The sequence below is a fragment of the Asterias rubens genome, chromosome 15, assembly GCF_902459465.1.
Source record: "Asterias rubens chromosome 15, eAstRub1.3, whole genome shotgun sequence".
NCBI classification, from domain to species: domain Eukaryota; kingdom Metazoa; phylum Echinodermata; class Asteroidea; order Forcipulatida; family Asteriidae; genus Asterias; species Asterias rubens.
In genome coordinates, this window is record NC_047076.1 from 13736143 (window position 1) to 13755066 (window position 18924).

Below are 18924 nucleotides of genomic sequence, written 5' to 3' on the forward strand. Positions count from 1 at the left end.
TCACTTGCAAATGTCGCTGTGAAAGGAAGGTTGTGACGTCAAATTCACGTCAAATTCGCTTCGCATTTGCATTAGCAGGGAGTATGAACCGGGCTTAAGTCCAGAGATTATGCCGTATAAGTCAGTTGTATATAAAACTTTATAAGTCAGTTGTTGATAGAAATAGCTTATCTATCCAATATTATGCTAACAGCACAAATAGAATTATGCTAACAGCACAAATAGAATTATGCTAACAGCACAAATAGAATTATGCTAACAGCACAAATAGAATTATGCTAACAGCACAAATAGAATTATGCTAACAGCACAAATAGAATTATGCTAACAGCACAAATAGAATTATGCTAACAGCACAAATAGAATTATGCTAACAGCACAAATAGAATTATGCTAACAGCACAAATAGAATTATGCTAACAGCACAAATAGAATTATGTTATATGAATCTGCCTGTTGTACTGCACTGTTTAATATGGTTCTCTTTTGTATATTTCTTAATGTTTAACAATGTTTCTGTGCTGTTTTTGGAGCTTAAAGACAGTGCACACTGTTGGTAATTGTCAAAGACTAGCCCACAGTTGGTGTATCTCAACATATGCATAAAATAACAAACCTGTGAAAATTTGAGCTCAATCGGTCATCTAAGTTGCGATATAATAATGAAAGAAAAAACACCCTTGTCACACGAAGTTGTGTGCGTTAATGGTTGATTTTAAGACCTCAAGCTCTAAATCTGAGGTCTCGAAATTAAATTCGTTGAAAATTACTTCTTTCTCGAAAACTATGGCACATCAGAGGGAGCCGTTTCTTGCAATGATTTATACCATCAACCTCTCCCCATTACTCGCCACCAAGAAAGGTTTTATGCTAATAATTATTTTGAAGAATTACCAATAGTGTCCACTGCCTTTAAAGCAATTTAAGAGATGTTATGGGGTGTCGTGGCCGAGGGGATAAGAGCCCGAACTCAAGCTCTGATGCTTCTGTTCAGCAGAGTGTGGGTTCGAATCCAGGTCGTGACACTTGTGTCCCTGAGCAAGACACTTAACTATAATTGCTTCTCTCCACCCAGGGGTAAATGGGTACCTGTGAGGGCAGAGATGGTTCTTGTGATTGGTTTAGCCATGTAGCGCATATAATTGTCGCACAGGCTGTATACTCCCCAGGGAGCTGAGATGGTTTAAGGAATGATTTAAGGCCCAGTGACCAGGGGTAATAATGTCGGAAGCGCTTTGAGGACACCCCATGAAAAAGCGCTATATAAAAACCGTGTATTATTATTATTATTATGTAAATTTGTATCTTTTTTAATAGTAGATAATAAATAATTGGATTGAATTGAATTGAGTTGAATTGAATGGCATTTGTGGTTATTCTTGTGTGTTCATTTTCGGTACCTTTGTTGGGGAAATAAAATGTGTTTCAGGGAGTTCTAATTATTGGAGTCGTTCCACAAGGAAATTTGCGTACAAAGTCTATAAAACATGGAACAGTAGATGTTTTACTATTCTATAAATGGAACTATTATATAACCTGTAATGAGTAGGGTAGATGGCCTTAGCTTTCGATCCAAACCGGACCTTCTTCAGAGGCATAAAACAAGTACAAACAAATACATATCCATTTATAGAAAAAGAGAGGGGAAGGATCCAGAAAGAAGCGGGAAAATAACAGCCAATCAAGTTTTATAATATTATAAAATTGCAGCCAAAAATAAAACAGGCGCCACCCAAAGCCAAACTTTAACTCTCTAACCCCTTATTGACCCACCCACATAAGGGCACATGTTACTTCAAGAGATCTTTCATGTGAATTAGTATCCTTGTCACCTTGAAAAAAGACTAACGTTTTGGTTTTGTGAAGTTGGTAGTGCTGAGAAAGAATTGATGAACAGAGAGTTGTTTGTAATATTTAAGAAAACAAAGAAATCTCACTAAAAAACGAAAGATTATAGTTACAAAAATTAGAAAATAGTTTAGAATGTCTGGATTTAGTGTTTTGGGTGAGTGGGTTAGTCTTTGCACAAGACGCTACGATTGTTAATGATTGGTCTCCCTCTCTCTCTGACTTGTAGAGGGCGCTATCACATTGAATAATTGTTTGTTTGGTTCCATACCTTCCCGTAACGTACTTATAGCGTTATACGCAACAGAACGAAACGGAGCCAGACTGTACTTGTTTACGTCGTGCAAAGAGTACTACGTGCAGTTTTGCTGCAGTTCTGAGGAGATAAATCACCGCAAAATGTTGCGTTTACGTGGGGTAGTACAGGCCAAACATTTGAGGTTGTTGTCTAAGGTAAATTGTAGCGATATATTTCTGGTTAGTTATAAATAATACAGCCCTTGAACTGACATTTGGAAAAGTTTCCGTATGGCGCCACCACTTTTTCATTCGATATGAAATAATAATATAGTATATAATTTACCTCAATGAGAATGAGATATCCCTTTTTGTAAAAATTAGTGAAAAAGTGGTGGCGCTGTACGGAAAATTATCCCAAACATCGTATTTGATTATCGTTAACAACATACCTTATGCCATAGACAGTCATTTTCATGATGAGATAGGTATGAAAATGTGTTTGCTTGAAATGTGCACTATTTGCTTTTAGACATAAGTTTTAATCTCACAGGGGCACAGTCACAAGTCCCCAACAAAGTTGCAACACTTTTAAAACTTACTACAGATTTTTTCTTGATCAGTCGCATGGACTCGTAGGTAGAAATGGTATCGTCCAGGTACGTCGAAAGACAACATGGCGGATATACCGTTCGTTACTAAATTCGGGGTGGAAAACAACTTTTTTGTACAACTAAAAATACAATTTTTCTAACAGTTTGAAAGTGATTTATATGCAAAATGACACTTCTGCATATATTTAACGGTTGACTTCAATGTTCAAATGTTCTTTTAAAGTGCATTGAAAATGTTGTTGTCGTGAGGGGTTTGACATGAGGGATTGTGAGTTTTCGGTATTTAGTGCGACCGTTCCTGACTGCTATCTGGTACCCTGCCATGTGGGTGTGTTAATTTCAAGGAGCACAGCCCCAGTTACTGGGTGTTAGACTACGGTACTAATTACCGTTGTAATACAACATTACAAATTCCTGACTCACATGACTCATGTTGTAAATTGTTAAAGCAGTGGACACTATTGGTAATTACTCAAAATAATTTTTAGTATAACAACTTACTTGGTTACAAATAATGGAGAGCTGTTGATAATATAAAACACTGTGTGTGAAACGGCTCCCTCTGATCGTTTTCGAGAAAGAACTTATTTTCTACAATCATGATTTCGAGACCTCAGATTTAGTATTTGAGGTCTCGAAATCAAGCATCTGAAAGCACACAACTTCGTACTACAAGAGTGTTTTTTCTTTCATTATTATCGCGCGACTTCAACGACAAATTGAGCTAAATTTTTCACAGGTTTGTTATTTTATGCATATGTTGAGATCCATCAAGTGAAAAGACTGGTCTTTGACAATTACCAATAGTGTCCAGTGTCTTTTACATAAGAAATGTTGAGACATAAAAAACGGATTTGTTAATTGCTTTCAGACAATACTCCCATCTGCCTTATGCAATCATGTTCCACTGAGGTACGCCAGTCGTGAACCTTTACATGAAGAATGGGCGGAGCTTGCCAAGAAACAGCTGAAGGGGGCAGACCCTGAAGAGAAACTCACATGGCGGACACCAGAGGTAAGTAATGTATTGAAGAAGTACAACGGCTCAGTTTTGGCCAAAAAATGCCGGCTCCTCTGTTCACAAATGGCTCAAAACATTGACTCAAAATTCAAATTGAGTCAAAACTGCCTCAGTCAAAATTGAGCCAGCGTACAAAGGTGCCGTCATTTTTTTGAAGTACATTCACTGGTAACAACAACGGCTCAGTGTGAGCCAAAAAATGCCGGCTCCTCTGTTCACAAATGGCTCAAAACATTGACTCAAAATTCAAATTGAGTCAAAACTGCCTCAGTCAAAATTGAGCCAGCGTACAAAGGTGCCGTCATTTTTTTGAAGTACATTCACTGGTAACAACAACGGCTCAGTGTGAGCCAAAAAATGCCGGCTCCTCTGTTCACAAATGGCTCAAAACATTGACTCAAAATTCAAATTGAGTCAAACTGCCTCATTCAAAATTGAGCCAGCGTTCAAAGGTGCCGTCATTTTTTGGCTCAAACTGAGACGTTTGTTTCCTAGGGTTCTACCCACTAAAATTCCAGACCTATAATCAACACAGCTACTTACCGAATGTCATCTGCCTGTGGAACTCCTTCCAGACCTATAATCAACACAGCTTCTTACCGAATGTCATCTGCCTGTGGAACTCCTTCCAGACCTATAATCAACACAGCTTCTTACCGAATGTCATCTGCCTGTGGAACTCCTTCCAGACCTATAATCAACACAGCTACTTACCGAATGTCATCTGCCTGTGGAACTCCTTCCAGACCTATAATCAACACAGCTACTTACCGAATGTCATCTGCCTGTGGAACTCTCTTCCCGCTTCAGTCGCATCAGTATAATCCCTGGTAATCGTTAGGAGCGGGCTGAAGCCATTGTCCCTCTGCTAAATTGGATTCAGCCAATTATACCAACCTCAACACCACCACTTTCTACACTTGTTTGTAACTACTTGTTCCTGTGGCAGCAGCTTGGCACCCACAGTGTGGCAATTCTTGGGAGGAGTCAGTTCAGCTTCTAAGGGCCATGTCATGAGAAGCATGGAAGGAAGTTTCAGGTTTAGATATGGGAGGAAAACTCAAGATAATAGTTCCAGGGAGAATCCATGCTGTGAGGTAGGGATTGAAAACCTAATTCACATAGTGTCCCTGTTTGGATTTGAACTGGGGACCTAGAGGTGGAAGGCAGGGAAAGGTGTACCACTAAGCCAACTTGACCACCAGTCCCACTCACACCACCATCCCATCAGTAAACAAAGAGACATAAGGGAGGACAGGTTTCGCATGCCAACAGATACGCATACCTTTTAGCTATCCGTAACCTACTTACGTGTATCAAGCATATATAAGTGTCGTCTGCACGTATAACGGGTAGCAAGTAGCGTATCATGTCATAATGATGACAAATCCATCGCACTAACCGTATCCGTTCGCATGCGAAACCTCCCTATTGACTTATTGACTGTGTGTAGCAATTATAAGTTCATTATCAAAGAAATGTTTTAACTTATTAATTTGATTGTAGGGCCTATGTTTATTACTTGATAATTTGATTGTATGTGCTTTATTTAGGGAATCAACATTAAACCTCTGTACACAAGGCAAGACACAGCAAAACATGAGGAGGAACTTCCGGGTAAATTCCCTTTTACGAGAGGTCCCTACCCTACAATGTACACACAGAGACCATGGACTATTAGACAGGTGGGTAAACTAATAAACTCAATTTAAAATTCTGATTAACTTTCTCAATTTACAATGAAGCCAGGCCTTGAATTTCATTCTTCATGGGGCACAGTATACTTTGCTCTGGTAAGGGGCAGTTCTATGAGGAAAATTTGTTAAATTAGTATTTGACCTTTGCAAAGGGCACCACAGCAAAAGAACAGGGCACCGCGGCAATTGCTGTGGGTGCTGAGGGTTACTTCGAGGTCTGGAACCCATCTTCACCATTGAGACACAAATTCAATATAAGATAAGATCATGCTGCCTGTGTACACAGCATACTTGACCAACCAACTGACCTTGCATAAAACATCTCATAAAAACTTGCGCTCCTGTCGGACAAGTCTGCATTATTCATTCCTAGAAGCAAACACAGTTGGGGTGACTGCGCCTTTTCTGTTGTGGCACTCAGGATAAGGAAGTATTCCTTACAAAATCAGGCAATCACCTACAACACACATTTTTAAGATGTCACTCAAATCTCACCTGTTTATAAGAGCTTACTGTACGATGCCATGAGCAATGATCGTTGGACTATAGGGCCATATAATTAATATGCTTGATTGGAAGACGAGAGTTTTCAACTTGATAGATAGTATTATTTCTTTTTTTTCTCCTAATAGTATGCAGGTTTCAGTACTGTGGAAGAGAGTAACAGGTTTTATCGAGAAAACATCAAGGCGGGACAGCAAGGATTGAGTGTTGCGTTTGACCTACCTACTCATAGAGGGTATGCTTTCATCCTGCTATTAATTGGGTCTCAGAATTCACAACTTTCAATTACCTCTCTTTCTGTATAAATGTATACACTCAGCGTAGGTACGTGTGCTGTTTAAGACTTTGATATTATTTTTATTACTTTTTGTCTTTTTACACCAAGGTATGATTCTGATAATCCTCGTGTCCATGGTGATGTTGGTATGGCTGGCGTTGCCATAGATACAGTTGAAGATATGAAGGTAAGCTGGTCAATCTATATCAGAAGTCCACTTGATCCACTAAGCAAAAGTAGTAGTCCAGGTCGATTTTCGATCCTCTGCCAATGTAAAAGTTAATAAGCAGGACAGTTCTATTCAGAACTGAGAAGTCTCCCGAATTCTGGAAAAAATCTACTCCGTGCTAGTGGTATATATAGTAAGACAAATTATCAAAAGAACAAAATCTAGCCAGCAAGTAGATATACACATGGTTTTACCGCAAACCAAATAATGCTTTGATACCTCACTATACAATGCCTCAAATCCCTTATAATTTACATCATGTGTTAAAACTACATATTTTCAATATTTGTTTCCCATACATGCTGTTTGTGAAATAGACTGGTCCCTGTTCTAGATGTTGATTATTAGGGATTTGCTCATACTGTCATTCAGGGACTCAAACCAAGATGGCCTCTGCATGATGAATAATCTGGGTTTGTAAATCTCATTGTACCTTTATATTCAAACCTTTTAAGATGTTGTTTGATGGAATCCCATTGGATAAGATGTCCGTTTCCATGACGATGAATGGAGCTGTTCTACCAGTTATGGCAATGTTTATCACCGCTGCTGAAGAACAGGTAAACACCAAAAAGGATTCCTCTTAAAAATAGGATGACATTTTCAATTTGGGTTTTAAAGGCAGTGGACACTATTGGTAATTGCTCAAAATAATTATTATCATAAAACCTTACTTGATTAGGTTGGTAGTATAAAACATTGTGAGAAACGGCTCCCTCTGAAGTGACATAGTTTTCGCGAAAGAAGTAATTTTCCACGAATTTGATTTCGGGACCTCAAGTTTAGAATTTGAGGTTTCGAAATCAAGCATCTGAAAGCACACAACTTCGTGGGACCAGGGTGTTTTTTTCTTTCATTATTATCTCGTAACTTTGACGACCGATTGAGGTTTGTTATTTTATGCATTATGTTGAGATACACCAAGTGAGAAGACTTGTCTTTGACAATAACCAATAGTGTCCACTGTCTTTAAGACATTAAGATGAGACATAAATTTGGGTGGCACGGTTGGCTTGTGCGTAAAGCGCTCGCCTCTCACCAAGGTGACCCCGGTTCGATTCCCGGTCGGGGCCATAATATGAGTTGAGTTGTGCGTTGGTTCTCTGCTGTGCCACGAGGGTTTTTCCAGACTATCCGGTTTTCCTCCCTCAGGAAAAAATCAAACACTTTTGATCTTGGCTGTGCTCCGTGGTCATAATGGGTTGATGTGGCTGGCAGCTGAATGCGCCCTTGCATGCCTGCTTCTCGAACACGTTGTAGCCGCGTCCTTCGCAATTCAGCTCTTAGCTGCGAGTAAGGACGATTAGCCCCCCAAATTATTATTATAAATGAGGCACAAATCATCATACTCAGCACTTCATCCAGAATCCATCGGATACTAGTCCAAACTGTTACTTACCCAGGCTCGCTTTGCCAAAGCTAAACCATCTGCGAAGTGGTGTCGGACATTTCAAGGCCAACAAGTTCAGATGAGGCTTGGTCGACAGTCCAGCTTTTGAGTGTGGTGCAGCGCAGCAAACACCTGCCCCTGTGTAAACCACCAAATGGCATCACTGGGCTTATGAGAGTGGCTGCTTCACAGAACTCTAAAAAGTTTTGTTCTTGACATACGCCAGAAAAAAAAGAATATGAGACGTCACTATTATTTTCATTTTTTCCTTAGGGAGTAAAGCAAGAACTGTTGACAGGCACAATACAGAATGATATATTGAAGGAGTTTATGGTTCGTAATACCTACATCTATCCACCCGACCCATCAATGCACATCATTGGAGACATCTTTACTTATACATCCAAGGTAAGTCATCCAAGAGTTTTTCTGAACAAATATCTAAACAAGATATTAAATATTGTGATCATAATAATGATGACACAAAGACATAATAGAAATTCTATTTGTATCAGTACTACATGTGGCGTGTGGTGGCGGAGTGGTCAAGTGCTTATGGTCAAATGGTTATGTTTATCTTGGTGTTTCTGTTAGTGGGGACGTGAATATGCCTTAGCACCTTGTACTCCATCAGAAGGTGCTACATAAATGGGTCTCATAATTCAAAACATTGCTCTGTTTATCCTGCTGAAAAACACATAACATGCGCTTCGTTACACACCTAGGGGTATGATAAAGCGCTACAAAAAAAACCTGTATCGTTACTATCAATCTTACTGCAGAAGATGTAAGAATGTTCTTTAACACCATTATATTTTATCAATCTCCTGCGCAACATTTGAGTCATCTTTAGAAACAAAAACGTTCATTTTTACTGTAGTATGAGTTATTGTGAATAATGATTGTTTCGTTTCCTCCAGTACATGCCAAAATTCAACTCGATCTCAATCTCTGGATACCATCTTCAAGAAGCAGGAGCTGATAATGTCTTGGAGTTGGCCTTCACTTTAGCAAATGGACTTCAGTATTGCAGAACAGGTAGTTATTTCAATTCAGTCTTGGCCGTTTTGTTCCCAGTGTGTGTGTAAAAGTAATTTACATTGCAGATTCTTATGAGCAAAATAGGGCTAAGCCATTTCTATGGCCCTGTTTGAAACCACGGCTTCAGCTTTGGATTTGGCTTCAGGCTCCGTCCCGTCATCTGAAGCCCTGAGCGCATACGCAAAGCATGTGCAATTTGTCAAAACAACCGCATGGCCAATCTATTTATGCGGTCTCGTCGCAGTTGTGCAAGCAGCATCACCAGTGCGCCCTCTAGTTCTTATGTATAACTCTATAGCGGTAGTGCAGTTAATAACGATCCGATAAGCTAAAGTAGTAGTCCCAGCCAATTTTCTATACCTTCTGCCCACGTTCTCTTAAGATAATAATCTACCCAGCAAGTAGATATCACACATGGTGTTACCGCAAACCAAACACAAATTGATACCTCACCATGCAATGCCTTAAATCCCATATATCATAAATAATGTTTTTGTTCCGCTGTGTAGGCTTATCAGCTGGTATAATGTTTTTGTTCCGCTGTGTAGGCTCAGCTGGTATAATGTTTTTGTTCCGCTGTGTAGGCTTATCAGCTGGTATAATGTTTTTGTTCCGCTGTGTAGGCTTATCAGCTGGTATAATGTTTTTGTTCCGCTGTGTAGGCTTATCAGCTGGTATAATGTTTTTGTTCCGCTGTGTAGGCTTATCAGCTGGTATGGACATAGATGCCTTTGCTCCTCGTCTGTCATTTTTCTGGGCTATTGGGATGAACTTCTACATGGAGATTGCCAAGATGCGAGCAGCAAGACGTCTTTGGGCTCATATGATTAAAGACAACTTCAAACCCAAGAATCCTAAATCACAGATACTCAGGTGTCATTCGCAGACATCGGGGTGGTCTCTCACAGAACAAGTTAGTCATCCAAATTATTATTTTAATTTTAAATTGTTTGCACCGGGATAAAGAATACACTCAGTACCCTCCAGAGCTCTGTGAAAAGTAGATCCAAAAGCAAATAAATCAGTAGGTATTAAAACACACGACCTGCTAGTGGTAAGACATCTGGGCCCAATTTCATGGCTTACGGAAGCAGGGAATTCTGTGCTTACGGCAAGCGTATTTCACGAGTTAGCGGCGAACTTTGGCTTCTGCGCGTGCGTACTCCCCAATTCTAGGCTTACAAGGCTCGCGCAGAAATTCAGCGCTTGCACGTAAGCAGGAATCGCGATCGTAAGCGCAGAATTCGGTGGTAAGCAGAGCCATGAAATAGGGCCCTGCTCTAGCAATGCAAAGGTTGTGGGTTCGAATCCCACCCAAGTGATTTGCCTGTGTTTTTTATTCCTTCTAATTTACATTATTGAATTGCTCAGATATAATTTTGATTTTCATTTGTTTGAGGTTGTAGTTCACTCACACATTGTCAAATATTGTTTTGTCTAATGACCACGTCAAACTAGGCAATTTACAGGTAACCGGTTCCAGGCATCTCAAAGAAGAAAGTCCATTCACATTTCAATGTCCACATATTTTTCGTTGGGATCGTATTAAGACATTGTCTGAAATATTACTCATGTGATACCATTGTGATCCTGTAACATGAACTGCCTCCAAGTTGCCTCATGTTACAAGACTCTAATAGTCTTTAAAACCATTCTTGATTGTATATTGATTGTTTTTTTTTGAATCCTATGTTTTGGCAACGATAATAAGTTACCTCGGTAGTCCAGTTGGAAAGACACTGCTCTAGAATTGCAAGGGTCGTGGGTTCAAATTCCACCCGAGTAACATGCCTGTGATTTTTTTCACGGGACTCTGGAAAGTACTGAGTATACTGTGCTAACGCACATCGGTGTATGGTTAAAAACAAAAAAATTAATATTCTTTATCCCCGATGCAAATTTAACATCTCTCATTCTTGATTGTGTTCTAAATTTGAAACTTTATTCGATATGAATTGCATTTTTCTTTATTTTTAACAGGATCCCTATAACAATGTGATTCGTACAACCGTAGAAGCAATGGCTGCAGTGTTCGGTGGTACCCAGTCGCTTCATACTAATTCCTTTGATGAAGCTTTAGGGTTACCAACCGTCAAGAGTGCAAGGATTGCAAGAAACACACAGATCATTCTCCAAGAAGAAAGTGGTATACCAAACGTAAGTCAACAAGCATCCCATTCTCCGGAAGATGATCCAAACATTGAGTTGTCAACCACCAGGGCCCAGTTTCATAGAGCTGCTTATCACAACAATTTGCTTAGCATGAAATGTCTTCCTTGATAAAAAAAGGATTATCAACCAAATTTCCATTTTTTGCATATTGCTTGTTACTGGTATTCAGCTGTTAAATCTGAGGTCTCAAAATCAAATTCGTGGAAAATTACTTCTTTTTCGAAAACTATGGCACTTCAGAGCTAGCTGTTTCTCACACAATGTTTTCTACCATCAACCACTCCCCATTACTCGTCATCGAGTAAGGTTTTGTGCTACTAATTATTTTGAGTAATTACCAATAGTGTCCACTGCCTTGAACAGCATTTGTCGTTTTGCGTCTCTTTTTAGGTGGCAGACCCATGGGGTGGGTCATTCTTAATGGAGAGCTTGACGAATGATATGTATGAAGAGGCAAAGAAAATAATAGATGAGGTAAGTGATTGATTTGTTTGTTTGTTTATTTGTTTATTTGTTTAGATGATCAATTCCTAACAAGGGCTATCGGCAAACTCCCACCAGGGGATATAAACACCAAACTGGCAACAGCCAATCTCTCTAATACAAACACTGCCTTAATGTCTACCATTTAAAATTGCACCCATTAAGAAATAGTGATTCAGTAAAGCCCGGTTCATACTTCCTGTGAGTGCGAATGCAAAGTGAGTTTTGGTGACGCAATAATCGGTACGCGCTCCATTTCCCTTTGTGGCGCAATCAAATTCGCATCGCACGAAGCAACTAGACAACAATACTTGTGAAATCAGTGGTAAACTTGGTAGGATTCGAACCCACAACCTTGTGATTGCAAGTGAATAAGTCTAGAACCGCTTGACCACAGTGACCATTTATCGGTGTTCGTCTTAATATCATTATTGTATATTTCTGGTAATAAAACCAAGGATGCCTCATAAGTTACTTTAATCAATGCAGCTCACAAGTATGAGGAAAGATGTAAACAAGGGTGCTCTGAACCAGAAACACTTGGGTTAACCCCTTCTCTTCCAGGGTATGGGTTCTGTGTTCCTTTAGTTGATGGACCTTTGGCTTTACGTCCCATCCGAAGGACAAAGCAATTATAGTGAAACATCTTACTCAAGACACAAGTGTCAAGACCTGGACTCGAACCCACCTTCTGCTGATAAGAAACACCAGAGCTGTCGGTTTCACAAAACTCTTCCTAACTTAAGACTAATCTTAGGACTTAAGACGAGTCCCAACCCTGCACTGTAGCATGCAGACCTTAAAGTTAATCTTACGCAAAATAAGACGAGTCCTAACTCTTTGTGAAATTGCCGGCTGAACTGCTCGACTACTCTTATACTAAATAAGAGAGTAGTGGCTGGAAAATACAGGGAGTTTTTGCTGAAATTGGAATTTACCTTGTTTTGGAAGTAATTTGATCAAAAGGCTTATCTTTTCTTTATCTCAGATTGAAGAGATGGGAGGGATGGCTAAAGCTGTTGCCGAGGGATATCCCAAACTCAAGATTGAAGAATGTGCGGCTAAACGCCAAGCTCGCATTGACTCAAGTCAAGGTATGGTACCTCATCTTAGTAAAAATAACTTTGCCCAAGATTTTAAATAGTAACTTTGGGGCCATGTTACACGAGGCATTGTTATACACGAGTTTCATTGGTCGAGAACCAAACACGCGATGTGATACAAAAACGCATGTACCATGGCTGCACAGTGCGGGGGGTAACATGAGTTCTGTTTACCAAATTGATCGCTCCCAACTTTGGCCAATTTTCTGTGCTGTTTAGAAACATGGTTTGAGACACCCGCGGGTTCAAGGGAACGGTGAAGAATTGTTTCTTCTTTGAAACATCTAGTCGTCTGCTATGCATACGCCGTCGTATTTGAAGATGACAACTGAACTTCGAGAAGGCAATCTCAAAGACGACAAGCCATTTACATTTGAATGTTCACATAGTTTTCTTGTTGATCGTAAGAAATTGTTGAAAACTAACCTGTATACTACCAAAGTGATCCTGTCGCATGGACTGCAGCTGGTTGCCTCCAAGTTGTCTGTAGTGGTGTGACAAGGCCCTTTGTCATATTGTATGAAAATTTAAATATGTGACTTGTTTTCTGTTTGACTTCAGAGGTGATTGTCGGAGTCAATAAATATAAGCTAAAGGAAGAGGATCCAATCGAGGTGCTTGCTATTGATAATACAATGGTGCGAGAACAACAGATTAACAAGCTAAAGAACATCAGAGAGACAAGGAACCAGACCGCTGTGAGTTAAAAACTATAAATTATGCAGAACACATAACACAAATTAATAACATGAAGTATATAAAGCAATCTATTAAATATTGTACAAATAATGAAAGTTGCAAGATAATAATGAAAGAAAAAACACCCTTGTCACACAAAGTTGTGTGCTTTCAGATGCTTGATTTCGAGACGTTGGAGTTCTAAATCTGAGGTCTCGAAAACAAATTCGTGGAAAATAACTTCTTTCTTGAAAACTACGTCACTTCAGAGGGAGCTGTTTCTCTTAATATTTTATACTATCAACCTCTCCCCATTACTCGTCACCAAGAAAGGTTTTATGCTAATAATTATTTTGAGTAATTACCAATAGTGTCCACTGCCTTTAACACACAATGATGTAAGGGTCAAAACCAAAATATCTCTCTGATGCAAGTTTAACATCTATTGAACCACAAAGTGTTAGATCTTTGCAGATTGGTAAGTATAAGCTCTATTATTCTTGTTTCAGGCTCAGCAAGCGTTGGATGACTTGACTGAATGTGCTCGGACTGGAGAAGGAAACCTTCTGGAAATGTGTGTCAATGTAAGTTGGGAACCAAAACTTATATACTATGTGGAGTGTCATGTTTGTCTAATAATCTTGTTAGGCATGGTCACAAAAGGACCAAAGGTAAACGAGTGGTTGTTTAGTGCCGTATTTAGGGCATGCGCACAGAAGTTGAAGTGCAAACGATTCTAGCCCTGTCATGTTAAAGCGAACGACGGCTCCAGTATGTTATTGTTTTCTGATAACTGGTTCACTCTGACTATACTACACAAACAGCTATTGGTAACCATTGATACAACCATGCCCAGTTGGCTAGCTCCAAATAGTGTACTAGAATAGTCCAACTATTGCCGGCTACACAAAGTTTGGGCTAACTTAATCAAACTTAGGTGCACTATAAGCAGAGAATATTGCTTATGCTAAGCAGAAATTTTCAGGATACCAGTCACAAATTGTAAACATGACATGGTAGTTTGGCTTTGTAACCTTATTCTGGTAAGCAAAATTTTGTTGCGCTTAGCTACTTTTTGTGTTTAAGCAGCTCTATGAAATTGGGTTATTCAGATGCAGAAGCTTTTGTATGTAGGAAGACCACAAGTCCTCAGGCCTTTGTGCTGTAATATTCTGATCAGACTTAAAACCACTGATCGTATGTTGATGCCGGTTTTTATCACTTTTCTTTGACACTGAATATTTACAGACACTTTCACTGTAACTGTGTATTGTGGTTCACAGGCAGCTCGTTTGCGATGCAGTGTTGGTGAGATTTCAGACGCTATGGAGAAAGTTTTCTCTCGTCACGTTGCTGTTGATAGAATGGTGAGCGGAGCTTATAAATCAGAGTATGGAGAAGACAAGGAACTAGACGCTTGCATCGCTAGAATTGAGGTAACTTTTTCTCAGAAATGGAATATTTAACAGCAGCAATGTTAGTTTTGCCTGTAGGATAAAGAATATGATTAGTTTTACCCTTGTGTAAGCTGTATATGAGCAATGTATATTCTGTACTTTTCCCAACTTCTGTTAAAAAAAATCCACGAGCAAATCACTGGGGTGAACCCACAACATTTGCATTGCTAGAGCAGATGTCTTACCACTAGACCACCGAGTGTAGCCCGGTGGCTAGAGGCAGTTCAAATCCTATGTGTTAGCAGCGGGTACCGCAATGATTAAATAGATGTTAGTCAGCAGCCATGTTGATTTTATAATACACAACTTGATGGGACTCAATTGATGCATAACCAAATGTATAGACCATGTGAACTTTGTTTACAATAAGTGTGACATTGTGCATTCTTTGGGTATTCTGGCAGGCAAGATACTGCACTGGTCATATGGGAAAGTTGACATTTTGTGTCATAATTTCCACACAAATCCAAGAATTATGAAATAATAAAGCTGGACAAGTTTTGAGATGTGCCCCTATCATCATATCAAAAGTTGATCAGAATTAGACAGTGCAATCTCCATAACATAAATAAGATTTGATGTTTTCTTCCATTGAGCTGTGTACAAATCAAGCCTACAGGAAGTCCAGGCTTGGTGGCTCTTTTGTAAACATATGATGTCACAGGTCACATCGTCTATACAACTGTTTAGTTTAATCACCCTTATTATTTGGGTCTTTTTAATGATAGGAGTTTTTGGAGAAGGAAGGGCGTCGCCCTCGTATCCTGGTCGCTAAGATGGGTCAGGACGGTCATGATCGAGGGGCAAAGGTCGTAGCTACAAGTTTTGCTGACATTGGGTTTGATGTAGACATTGGACCTCTCTTCCAGGTAATCAAGATAAAATCTTGTTAATGGCAGAAGTTTGTTTAATCAACTGTCACTTATGAAGAGTGTTTATTGCTATGATTAAAAGACACAAATCTCAATCTAAATGAGACCCTACAACTCATGAGGGATAAAGGAACCTGGCACCATTTCATCAAAGCTGCTTCTACTATTCCAAGCAAGGACAAAGGATGATGATGATGAAAAGTAGGATTATAGATTGGTTTTTGTCAGTGTTAAGGCCGGGTCCCACTCCAGCGATAACTAAAACGATAACGACCACGCCGCAAAGAGAACGCATTCTATTGGTCGAATTGCTCCGCCCAGAAAACGCACACGCTCTTTCAACCAATTGAATGCGTTCTCTTTGCATAGTTATCGTTATCGATCTCATTGGGACCGGGCCTTAATGGAGTGTTTACCAATCTTTTACCCTTCCTTTAAATCATTCAGAGATTTTATTTGCATTGATATGAAAACTGCCTACAATAATTATTGCTCTACCAAAGGGCAACATCAGCCATCCATTTCACCAAACTCTTCCTAACATAGAAGTAGGACTTAGGATGAGTTAAAATTCCGTATCTTAAGATGTTAGGAGCTATGAACCCATCCTAAGTAAGGAGAGATAGGATTAAAATTTCTTGAAATCGCCTGCTGGGATGAGATAGTTCAGACTTTCATATAAACTCTGTCTTTTGACAGTCTACTTGGTAATCAAGATCAGCTGATCAATATGTTGTATTTGTCTTCAAAGTCTTGCAGTCTTGGATAAGTCTTGGATCTAATTTTCTAGCACTGAGGATGTTCCTAAAAGCTCCTCGGATTCTTACTCGAGGGGTGATCAAAAGGTACAATTGCCATCATTTCTATGTAGCTCCTCAGATCTGGATTTGGCTTCAGAATATTTTTGTCAGCAATAAATCTCATCCCTTCAATATTCTGTTTTCTGATTGATATCTTAGACTCCTGAGGAAGTCGCCCAACAGGCCATAGATTCTGACGTCCATGTTGTTGGAGTTAGTACCTTAGCAGCGGGTCATAAGACGTTGGTTCCAGAGCTGATTAAAGCACTCACTAAGATGGGTAGAGGGTAAGTACTCGCTAAGGCACTCACTCATCCACAAACAAAAAACGCCCATCCTGTAGACCTACCTTGCCTATATCTAACAGCAAGGTGGTGTGTCGTGGCCGAGTGGATATGAGCAATGGACTCAAGCTCTGGTGTTTCTGATCAGCAGAGTGTGGGTTCGAGTCACAGTTATGACACTTGTGTCCTTAAAGCAAGACACTTATTAACCAAGATGCTTCGCCCTTTCGGATAGGGCATTAAGCTGTTGGTCCTGTGTGTTGTGTAGTGCACGTAAATGAACCCAGTGCTTTTAACGAAAAGAGAAGGGGTTCTCCCTGGTGTTCCTGGTTTGATTGGATGTATATTGCACCACAGCAACTTATATGCCGATAAAACATAGCCCCACCACATACACATACCTTGCAGGGCAAAAAACACCGATTTGTCCTAATGATTCTGCTCTACTGATCTTTGTTCTAATGATTTTTTATTTTATTTTTTCCAGCGATATCTGTGATACACATACCTTGCAGGGCAAAAAACACCGATTTGTCCTAATGATTCTGCTCTACTGATCTTTGTTCTAATGATTTTTTATTTTATTTTTTTTCCAGCGATATCTGTGTGATTGTCGGTGGAGTAATTCCTCCTCAGGATTATGAATTTCTCTTCGACCAAGGAGTGAAAAGCATCTTTGGTCCTGGTAAGTTCATAAACAGTAGCTAAGCAAACAAATATTGATGCTTACCAAAATAAGGTTACTAGCCAAAACGTTGGTTTCCTGCTCCTTTTTGCTTTAACTAAGAAAATTACAGAGCCGACTTCACTATTGGTGTATCTAAACTCAATTGGTAGTTGAAGTTGCTGTCAGATGCTTGATTTTGAGATCTCAGCTGAGGTCTTGAAATCAATTCAATTATTTTAGTGAGAAATTACTTCTTTTTCAAAAACTACGTTACTTCGGAGGGAGCCGTTTCTCACAATGTTTTATTCTATCAACAGCTCTAAGTTTTTATGCTAACAATTATTTTGAGTAATTACCAATAGTTTTCAGTGTCTTTAAGTATTTGTATGAGATTGGGCCCTTGACATTAGGACAAACAGACTGTTTCATAATATTCATTTTGTTAATTTTTTGTTTGTTTATTTATTTATTTTTTATTAGGAACGAGGATTCCAGTTGCAGCTATTAAAGTCATCGATGATGTTGCGGAATCATTGAATCATAGGATAAGTGGCAGTAACTAAGGAAAATATGTATTTTGTTTGATATTATTATTATTATTGGTTTATTCAAAACACTTCTTGTAACCCAAAAGCTGAATTCCACAGTGTTTGTACATAAATAGTAAAAAACAATAAAATATAACAAAATACAGAGTTTTACTGTTAACAGAAATAACAGCAATACAATATAGTACCCTTGATATGTTATTGTTATGACAACAATATAAGTGTCTCTAATGTGTTTGTTTTGAGGTTTGTTTGTTTCTTTGTTTAGCAGCATATAGCTTCCCTGGTCAAGTTTGAACAAGATGACTAAAGTTGACCATTGGATGCACCTATAGGTAACCATTGAATATTGACTAGTAGTTTGGCCCCAGTTGCAGCCATTGGATTCATCCGTGGTATTTCTGAATCACTGCTTCATAAGTGGCAGTACTTATGTAGGACTTGCCTTTAAAGGCGGTGGACACTATTGGTAATACGTTAAAATATTTATTGGCATGAAACCTTGCTTGGTAACGAGTAATGGGGAGCTGTTGGTAGTATAAAACATTGTGAAAAACGACTCCCTCTGAAGTAACGTAGTTTTTGAGAAAGAAGTAATTTTCCACGGATTTGATTTCGAGATCTCAGAATTAGGTTTTGAGGTCTCGAAATCAAGCATCTGAAAGCACACAACTTCGTGTGACAAGACTGTTATCTCGCAACTTGATGACTAATTGAGTTTAAATTTTCACAGGTTTGTTATTTTATGCATATGTTGAGATACAGCAAGTGAGAAGACTGGTCTTTGACAATTACCAATATCGCCAGTGTCTTTAATCTGACAGCCTCATACTCTCTTTATTTTGGTTTATATTGATTAACTCTTTCCCTCCATCTTCTGTGCTTATTATTTTGCTTATCTATGCAATATTCTGTATATATATATATGTTTATATCTTGAGAAGAGTAGTATGAAATAAATGTTTACTTGAAATGCTCACTTTTTTGTCTTTTCAAATGTGC

The 18924-nt window shown here is 39.1% G+C and overlaps 1 protein-coding gene across 1 annotated transcript; it reads left to right on the plus strand.

The window, feature by feature from the left end:
- Positions 1-2185: 2185 nt before the first annotated feature.
- On the plus strand, positions 2186-18443 carry LOC117300313 (methylmalonyl-CoA mutase, mitochondrial-like). Its single transcript, XM_033784056.1, has 19 exons — positions 2186-2301; positions 3571-3714; positions 5274-5405; positions 6050-6156; positions 6307-6385; positions 6883-6987; positions 8091-8225; positions 8738-8855; positions 9560-9771; positions 10839-11015; positions 11421-11504; positions 12502-12607; positions 13178-13314; positions 13804-13878; positions 14578-14730; positions 15480-15620; positions 16583-16710; positions 17304-17392; positions 17855-18443. The coding sequence occupies exons 1-19, from the start codon at positions 2248-2250 to the stop codon at positions 17935-17937; spliced, it is 2259 nt and encodes a 752-aa protein (XP_033639947.1). The 5' UTR covers positions 2186-2247; the 3' UTR covers positions 17938-18443.
- The last annotated feature ends 481 nt before the right edge of the window (positions 18444-18924 follow it).